This window comes from Salvelinus namaycush, chromosome 28 (assembly GCF_016432855.1).
Source record: "Salvelinus namaycush isolate Seneca chromosome 28, SaNama_1.0, whole genome shotgun sequence".
Taxonomy (NCBI): Eukaryota; Metazoa; Chordata; class Actinopteri; order Salmoniformes; family Salmonidae; genus Salvelinus; species Salvelinus namaycush.
The window spans coordinates 26,914,491-26,924,494 of record NC_052334.1 but is presented as its reverse complement, the minus strand read 5'-3'; the positions used below and the strand labels follow the sequence as shown (position 1 = coordinate 26,924,494).

Genomic DNA, 10,004 nt, shown 5'->3' with positions numbered 1-10,004 from the left:
TGGTTTGCTTAATATAAGGAATTTGAAATGGTTTATACTTTTACTTTTGATACGTAAGTAGATTTAAAACCAAATACTTTTAGACTTTTACTCAAGTAGTATTTTACTGTGTGACTTTTGCTTGAGTTATTTTCTATTACATCTTTACTTTTACTCAAGTATGACAATTGAGTACTTTTTCCACCACTGTGTGATTTGAATGTGACTGAAGGAGTGGGAATATACAGTTTTTGTTTTGTTTCAATATTCTATACAGTAGGTGGCGGCAATACATCATTAGGTGTAGTCTGCCATAAAACGTAAAAGAAGAAGAACCCAGTCCAGAAGAAGAACTCAGCCTACCCGTCGCCAAACTAGTCTAGCGGGGGACGATTTCCAGTCTCCCCTGACCGCGCATAGTTGATGCATCTGGCGAAGTACAGTTGCCTTTTATCTTTGTATTTCGACAGAGACTGATATTATTATCCAGATGTATCCACAGTAAGCGAGGAAGAGGGTGGAGGAGGATCTGACTGGCTGAATTGTTGTGTGGGTAAGCATGCAACGCGACACGTTAGTTAAGTATAGTATAGCAGACGTTGCTAGCCACAAGCAGAGCTAACTTAGCTATGCAGCTACTGTCGATAGCTAAGGGTTTTGTTGTTAGCATAGCTAGTTCTAGCTGGAGCTACTTGATTCGCAGTTAGCTATTATGCTGACGTCTGGTGATAAATAACGTTAGCTAGTACCGCTGCTTGCCAGGTTTTGTGGTGTAACTATGTAGCTAAGGATAGCTAACAACCGAGAGAGGAAGACAACTGGCTCAAGTTAGCTAACTTAAAACAAAATGGACCTGGGTACAGTATGACCTAACAGAACGTAACAAGCTGGCTAGCTAGCTATCAAATGTAATGTTAGTATTGACTCAGTCAAATGTGGCTAGCATAACTAGAGCTGGGACGGGGTTGCTCTTCTATCCCCTAGGTTGAGCTGACTACCTCTGCAGCTGAAGTAAAAGATGTGCAATGGAATGTTAGAGTCCACGTCAAAAGCCCTTGGGCTGCCCACATCAGCAGACAAGCAGTCACTTTCTCTGTTGCTCTTCCTGACTGTGCTATCCACTGGACAAGGGTCAGGTAAGAGATCGCTCATCTTCAGCAAAAGGCTCCCTCACACAGCTTCATTCCTCCTTTCCGTACACTACTGCTGCTTTTACCCTGCTAAGATTCAGCTCCTCTCTTTAAGTCTAATAATGCTAGATGTACATTGCTCTATGTGGTCAATTATAACATCGTAATTGGGTTTATTTGAGCAAACAACTGGCCCACATCTGCCACATGTAATATCAATAGTAAGGTGTCAAGTCCCCACATCCTCTCCTTCCCATAGCTGATTAGTAAAATATGCTGGATGGGGTCTTGAAACTGTTGCTAGAGATCCTCTCTTGCCTTGCGCCAACTCGGCTCCCACTGCCTTCATGACTCATTGATATTATATAAGCATCAGAAAACCCACTCGCATAGAAATACTTTTTAACAACATTGTTTCAAATAGAGCATTAACATCAGAATATTCTAGCATCAATTATATGCCCTTTCTTCCCTCCTCAGGATGTGTGAGGCCGTTCATGGTGCAGAACAGCCTGGTCAACCTGACAGAGACCAACAGGGGTTCCTTCCCTGTGGGCACAGTGCTCCAGTACAGCTGTGACCCAGGCTACCTGGCTGATGGGCCCAGCATCATCACCTGCACCCCTCTTAACCTCTGGTCCTCAGACCCACCCCGCTGCATACAGAGTGACGGTGAGTGGCACTCTCCACAATGTGGCCACCACTATGACTCATTGTGAAGAGTATAATTTCTCTCCAGTTGAAATCAAAATGTAGTTAATGTAGGATTATAACTATAACATGATTGTGTTGTTTCTGACCAGCAGTGTGCCGGCCTCCGTCTGAGCTCGAGAATGGAAGGTACATCTGCCACCCCTCTCCCTGCCACCGGCTAGGCCAGGGCACTGTGATTGAGTACTTCTGTGATGAAGGCTACATCCTGAGGGGAGACCACAAATACAAATATCTTACCTGTCAGGAAGGGGAGTGGGATGGCCCCATGCAGATTAGCTGTGTCAACCAAGGATGTGTGAGGCCATTCATGGTCCAGCATGGGTCAGTCAATCTGACAGAGACCAACAGAGGTTCCTTCCCCGTGGGCACAGTGCTCCAGTACAGCTGTGACCCAGGCTTCCTGGAGGACGGGCCCAACATCATCACCTGCACCCCCCTGGGCTGCTGGTCCTCAGACCCACCCCGCTGCTTACGCAGTGATGGTACTAATGGCTTTACTAAATACTCTGAATTCATTCCAAACACACTAACATATTTTTAAGTCTAAAATTTGGTTTGTGCGCTCACTGATAATGGTTCTCTTTTTTTTCTTGTCAACAGTGTGTCTGCCTCCATTTGAGCCAGAGAATGGGGGCTACACCTGCCACCCGTCCCCCTGCCATAGACTAAACCATCACACTGTGATCGAGTACTTCTGTGATGAAGGCTACATCCTGAAGGGAGACTATAAATACCTGACCTGTCAGGATGGGGAGTGGGATGGCTCCATGCAGATTAGCTGTCTCCTGGACCAAGGTTGGTGACCATATTGTGATTACACTGTCTTATTCTCCAGAGTTCAGTGTTAGGTAGCTTGAACTATTTGTTTTATTGTTGTATCAACCTGCAAGATGAAGTTATACTATGCTACCTTTTGAAGCCTCAGGCAGGACTGTCTGTCCTTTAATGGACAGTGTTTGAGTGTGGTCTCATTGCCTGCTTCCCCCCTTCCAGACAGAGACCCTACCCCTGTGTTTGGCATACCCACCCTTTCCATTGTGGCCTCCACTGCCAGCTCTGTAGCCCTCATCCTGCTGCTAGTGGTCCTGTTTGTCCTGCTGCAGCCTAAACTCAAGTCCTTCAACCACAGCCGGTGAGTGGCCTGAAACCACAGACATGCTTATTCAGTATCAGCTGTAGTAGGCTAATCCTACTAAAGCTGTGTGTACTCCAGGGGTGTGCATGTCTCATAACTGTTCAAGCAGGCAGAAATAGTTCATATGATGCAAAACTTCTCATTCCGGCTGTATTCATATCTGCTTGAACGATGAATAGCTCAGATACACATGAAAGCATGATATGACCCTGGGGATCGATAGTACATCGCTCAGAAACGTACAAATACGATAACTTTCTAAATGGGTGAATCTTTCCTTTTTAAGCGTCTAAAGTAATTAGGTATTAAGACTGCTCCACTCCTCTGCTCCCCCAGCCGTGAGCAGGGGGTGTCAGGCCAGCCCGTGTCCATCATGGTGGAGGGGGTACAGGTGGCCCTGCCATCCTATGAGGAGGCGGTGTGTGGCGAAGGGGCTCTGAGTCTCAGCTCTGAGTCCCGGGTCCAGATAGTGCTGTCAGAGGGCCAGCAAGCTGCAGGGACGACAGAACCTCTTATTGCCCAGGCCAGGCCCTCCACCCTCCCCCAGCTCTCAGAGATGGCAGTGGTTCACCCAGTACCACCATCCTTCGCCTCTTCCTCCTCTCTCTCATCCTGCTGGGGCCTGGAGCAGGCTGCTGCTGCAGCACCTTCACCCTCACAGCGGAGGGACTCCACGTGCAGTGAGCAGCACAGCCTGCCCCTCAACTCTGAAATGGACTACTCTGACGGTGGGACGTCAATTTATGTCTCTCCAAACAGGCCTCTCTTCATGCATGTATTGGTTGATAATGCACGTATATGCATATAGTGTATTGATGTATCTTGTTTCGTCCTGCAGATATGCCTTTGTTAAAGGAGGCCTGAAGCATGCTGCAGACGCTTGGGTGTATGTTACGGAAACACCCAGAGTTGCTGACAGGGTTGCTGTTGACCTGCTGTGTTGAGCCGGAGGCCTGTCTGGAGCTCCCCACTGCAGCAGCTGCCAACACAACAGACTATCCACCCACCTCCTCTTGGGGCACTAAGTGAGGCCGTGTCATTCTCAGCAGAATGTTACCTCTTCCCCCATCCAGAGAAGGGCACAGAGGGATTTCACATGTACATACATGCTTAGCAATTTTATAGGACTTCTTACACTATGTCCAGTGTCTGACACGTGCTCTTTTAACCATTGGCTTAGTGCAGAGACATAAAACTAAGAGAGAGAGCACCCAGTATGTTGGAAGGTTTTTTTGAAAGGCTCAATATGCCTTTTGAAAATTCTTTACTTGTAATCCATATGTATTTTTTTTTTTTCGATGGTTAATGCTGCAAACACATTTTGAGAATCATTGCACCCATCACCAATTTGTACCATGTCAACCTGTTTTTACATGATCACTGCAGCACAACAGGCATGATGAAGGCCATTGCAACTTATATTGAACCAGTCATTCTCACACATACACAGATTTTACAATTACTCTTAACATTTTAATGATAAGAACGTATGATTTTAACTTTTCATATTCTCATTGGGGTTCTTTATGGCACAACTATTTGATGTCACATCCTTTCTGATCATGGTTTTGAACTCAATGTTTTTCCCACGCACTTATTTGAAGATTTTGCTAAAGGCAAGTGTTCCCAAGGTTGAGGCACAACTTTTCTCAGCTCATTGACATTGGGCTTAGCATTCATATTCTCTCATTCATGTCAGTACACTCTTTCTCTAATGGCCTTAGATCTCCACTTCTATGCACAAACACCATCTGTATTGGGTTTCATTCCTAAAAATTATTTTAAAATGAATGTACATTTTCAGTCGCCACAGCTTAGTGATGTAACAAATTGGAGCATAGTTGGTGTTTCTTGGACACCTAATACTTACTATTTATTTGTGGGTTGTTTTGAAATTGTTTTAATTAAGTCTAGATAGGGAAACTTAATTGAGTATTTAATATATTCATGTTCAGAATGCTGTTGATCAGCCATGGTTCCTTTGACGCTTCTGCAATTCTTGGGAAATTATATTAAGACGGGTCTTTTAACTTTGCCACCTTGGTGGACTCATAAGGACATAATGTGAGACTAAAGTTAATTGGGTTAACCATAATTAATGAAAAACAGGTCATTGTTATGTACAGAAGCTTAGTGTCATGCCTATTCAAATGGTTTCAGTTGCTTTGGATTTCCTTTGGGACTAAGCAATGCAATTGGTGTGAAGATAGTTAATTTTACTCTGTATATACCCTGTGATAATTTTGATTAAATATAATTTGAGCTGTGCAACATTTTGTTCTTGTCAACCAATCCCGAACTCTTTCACTGAATAGTTTTATAGCTATGGTTAGTGTACTTTCTTTCAGCACCAGGTGGCATTGTGAATTACTTTATTCATAGTATTGACTTCTAAAACCTACTTTTTGAAAATTAATTAGCAGAAAATTAGGTTTGTGTAATTACAAGCATCACACAATTTCTCATAAAACTGCCACAGGAACACTGATGGATTTTTGGCTATTCCATACTATCAGCAAAAGGAACAAATATGCTGCTTTTATGTCATACAGAAATGACATTTAGTATTTGGTTCAAACCTTAATCTACATTATAACTTTTTTAGATTTACACACTAAGTATAACATACCTGGGCATTCCCTGTTGTGTCAAAATACTCTAGGGTCAACCATACATGATAGTATCTAGTTCCACCTACAGTATACAGTTGCATTGGTAAAATTGTGCTGCAAATCCCAAACAAGCTATGTTGCCCTAAAATGCCATACATTTGATGTCTTCTGTTGCATCTGCTGTGGTGGTTCCTGTCCTGGACCTGTTCAATTTGGTCTGGTGTCCTCCTGTGCCCTCTCCATTGCTATGGGCTTCTCCCTTCTGGGACCTATAGCAAATTTACTCTACTTTACTACTTTCTACACTTTACCAGCCACTGCCAGGTATACAGGCTTTGCTATGGGAGAGAAAGAAGAGATTATTTTAGAAGAAAGACTGCCTTTATTTTGTCAAACAGTCTGGCACACCAACGACAGCGTGGTTCGGCTACATTAAGTTCTGTGAGCCACACCTACTTTAGTGTTATCCAGACAGCTGTGACACTTACCCTAAGCTGGTGGCTTGAAGATTTGGTAACAGCTGAAGAGGATGATGAAAAGCAGTGCCTCGCCTCGCCTCCCTGGAATATGATGTAGATCAGTGGGAACAGATAAAGGGGGCCAATGATCTCCGGGTGAAAGGCCACCTTCAAGATGGTGGAACACAGCTGGATGTTCTGACAACCTGTCTCCATAGAACTAGTCCTGCATCTGAGAAAATATTTGTTACATGGTTCACTCAACTGTATATTATTATTGATAGCTATGAATGGATACATGCCCCTTAGCCCCATCCTTGAACAGATGAATACAGCAGTGCACTTACTGATGATTGACTTTGAAGATGGTGGACATGATGTATCCTAGCAGGTAGCCTGTCAGGGGCATCGGTGCAACCATGAGTTGGGGTGAGAAAACCACCCACACTGTTCCCCCAATGGAGATGCCTGACATGACGCCAATGCCCATGTAGGCAATCAGTAAGATGCTTAGACCAACCTGTGGAGTAAAAGCTCTGCCAAATCAGGCATGCTTTTACAGAGGCTATCCATTCATGTCCTTTAGTAATTAGAACATGCTGTATAGATGCATTAGAAACAAAATGTTATAAAAAGGTACACTCTTATACACTGTGTGTACAAAACATTAGTAGGTGCCAGGCGGTTTGAGTGTGTCAAGAACTGCAAACGCTGCTGGGTTTTTCACGCTCAACAGTTTCCCGTGTGTATCAAGAATGGTCCACCACCCAAAGGACATCCAGCCAACTTGACACAAATGTGGGAAGTATTAGAGTCAACATGGGCCAGCATCCCTGTGGAACGCTTAACACCTTGTAGAGTCCATGCCCCGACGAATTGAAGGCTGTTCTGAGGGCAAAAGGGGGTGCAACTCAATATTAGGAAGGTGTTCCTAATGTTTTGTCCACTCAGTGTATCTCTCCAGACATGTCACTTTTTTGGTCAAAAATACAAGACCTGGGACCAGATTCACAAAACCTTCTTAAGAAGAAATGTATTCTTAACTGACATTTTTTTTTTTTATTAACTATAGACATATGAAGAAAGTTAAGCAAAGTTGCTATTCCTCAAAAAGGTTATTGGAAATGTTCTTGCGCTATTTCTTATGTTTCTCCTTAAGCAAAAAGTTAAGAAGTTCGATTATTTAAAATAACATTTTTGGATTTGTTCTTAATTCTAAAATAGCTAAACCCTCTTAAACTCAGGGTAGTGAGAGAATACGCTCATAAAGCAATTGAACATGTTTCATTCACTCACAAACTTCATCTGAGTTTCAGTATTGATTATTTTAAACCCAAGAACATGTTTTAGAACAGTAATCTCAGTAGGAAATATGCTAACATGATTGTCATTGCTAGATAGATAGCTAGCTAAATCGGTTGCCTAGCAACAAACATTTTAAGATTGTAATAATATATTTGAGAAGTTTTTGAGAAAATCATTCAATCTTAAGATATTGAGGAATTGAACTTATGAACTATATTATGAACTTCTTATTTTCTTTCTGAAGAAGCTTAAGTTTTTGTGTAAGAACTGTGAATCTGGGCCCTGTATTTCAGTTTACCTTGATGATGATCTGAGCGTACTGTGGTACACAATGGTTGATGGCTATGCCAATGGCACAGGGCACTAGTGTCATGATGAGAGCTATGGTGATGCCGGTGTAAGGCACAGCATTTTCCAAGTTATTGAAGCCATGGCAATATAGGAAGAGCAGCAGAAGCATCATACCCACGGCCAAAACAGTAGAACATGTGGTCATTACAATGCTGTAGGATACAAAGAGAGGGGGGAATGAAACTTTTTATAATTTCCATTCCATATTTTATTAACTGAGTTTGTGTGATTTTTTTTGTTTAGCATTCATGCCATGTGCAAAATTATTTCAACATTTGTATTTTTCTATTGTGAAACAAATTTACTTTCAAGAAGTTACCATTTAGGTTTTGTCCGACATGTTAATAGCCTCTGTGGCCTGACGTAAATATGCTGAAAACCCTCAGCAGCCTGATGGAGCAGACTGCTGTAATCTCCTCACAACAGACATATCAATGAGTTTCACCTGAGGTTCATGTCACCCTTCAGGGCCAGGGCGAAGATGTTGGAGAGTTTTCCCCCCGGACAGCAGCCACAGATCAGCATGGTCACACCCTCTATGGGGCCCAGCTGGAAGATTTTGGCCAGGCTGAAGGCAGTGAAAGGCATAATACCAAACTGGGCCACCACTGCAATGGCCACCGCTTTAGGCTTCAGGATATGGGCCTTGATCTTAGAGATCTCCATGGTGCAGCCCAGGGACACCATGGTGATGAAGAGGATGATGATGGTGATGCCACTGATGGCCTTGTCCATGACCAGGGGGGATGAGGGGACTGGAAGACAGCGGTTACATTGAGAAGTGTGATGTTGTAGGTGTTGCTGCCATTCCAAACGTCATAGTTGTCTCTGTGCTGCCCCTCTGTCTGGTTCATGGTGCCATTCATCCCAAAGTTGTTCATTTACTTTATATTTATTATACCTTGAGACACAGAAAGTAAAAATCAAACAGACAAAATATATCCTATGTCAATGGAGAGCAAAGGGTTCTTTGTTGTCTCGTGGACTTGATCAACTGCAGTTAAAACTCATCCTGTTTACTCTGTTACACTTCAACGTTGTGATCAAACTTTGAATCCACTTCCACGAGTATTACTATTTTCACAATAAGACAGTTTAGTACTTGAAATTGCTACAAAAACAGAGTTTTTCAAACATACCGTACCTTTTCTATGACATTTCCATGCTCTTTCCATGACAAAGACTGACCAGGTCAATCCAGGTGAAAGCTATGATCCCTTATTGATGTCACTTGTTCAATTACTTGTTCAATCACTGTAGATGAAGGCATGTTGAAGAAGGATTTTCAAGCTTTGAGACAATTGAGACATGGATTGTGTATGTGTGGGCAAGACAAAAGATTGCGTCAAGAACTGCAACGCTGCTGGGTTGGGGGGGTACAACTCAATATTAGGAAGGTGTTCCTAATGTTTGGTATACTCAGTGTATAATGTATCACTCAATTCAAACGCACAATTCATATACAAGATGAAACTTGAACAACACTATTAATTCATGTATTTTGCTACCAGGTGACATTTCACCTCAAAATATGATTAAAATATGTCCTGTAATGTTGAATGACTCTGTAGCAATGCAGATTATGTCTCACCAGTCCAGAGAGTTAGTAGACTACTCTATAAATGCATGCCATTGTCACTCAGTTCTGACCATGCAGCGGTTAATATTACCCTTTGGCATTTCTCAGAGCGCTCTAAGATATTCTCCTTCTCCACGAAGCATATTGTATGTAACAAGCAGTTACATGACCTACAGCATGGTCAAGCAAGTTAATGTTTCCGACATTTTCAGACTACTAAACAACTATTGATTTTGAACCACGCAGAGTTACCTACCGCATGTCGCAAAGAAAACAGTTACTGCCTCCACTATTCCAGCACCATTTCAACTTCAACAACATCAAATCACCTATCCTTAGTCTAGTACAGTGACAACTAAAAAAATACCAAAAACAGTTTAGTCCAATCAAAATAAGCTAAATATGGTGGCTGTCAATGGTTCTGATTTGTGTGTGTGCGTTTGTGCAAATAGAAAAAACACATTGACTCACCCTACTTGTAGAGAAATGGTAATGGAATCCTCCTGTCTTTCATGCAGTGGTGTGTATTCATGGATGCCTAGGCAACACAGGCTTTCCCAAGAAAAAAATACGAAAACATACAAAATTACTTATCTTTCGACTCTCTCTGTGTTTCATAAATTTCCTTCAATTCGATTGTATCTCACCAGAGAAAGCATCCCAGCAAACGAAACAATATGTGTAGCCTGTCTCAATATGTGTAGCTTATCTATCTGATGCTGTTTGGTCAAAAATAGAATG

At 42.4% G+C, this 10,004-nt stretch overlaps 1 protein-coding gene and 1 pseudogene across 2 annotated transcripts; one reads left to right on the top strand and one right to left on the bottom strand.

Moving 5' to 3' along the window:
* Positions 1–314: 314 nt before the first annotated feature.
* Positions 315–5,229, top strand: LOC120023428 (sushi domain-containing protein 6-like). Of its 2 annotated transcripts, none has more exons than XM_038967445.1 (8): positions 315–532; positions 964–1,115; positions 1,590–1,781; positions 1,916–2,305; positions 2,424–2,618; positions 2,817–2,955; positions 3,295–3,686; positions 3,797–5,229. In XM_038967445.1, the coding sequence occupies exons 2-8, from the start codon at positions 998–1,000 to the stop codon at positions 3,820–3,822; spliced, it is 1,452 nt and encodes a 483-aa protein (XP_038823373.1). In that variant the 5' UTR covers positions 315–532; positions 964–997; the 3' UTR covers positions 3,823–5,229. The 2 variants fall into 2 exon arrangements, with proteins under 2 accessions (XP_038823373.1, XP_038823372.1); XM_038967444.1 differs by having other exon boundaries at positions 1,913–2,305.
* Positions 5,230–6,059: 830 nt separating this feature from the next.
* Positions 6,060–8,538, bottom strand: LOC120023306 (annotated as a pseudogene).
* Between the last annotated feature and the right edge of the window lie 1,466 nt (positions 8,539–10,004).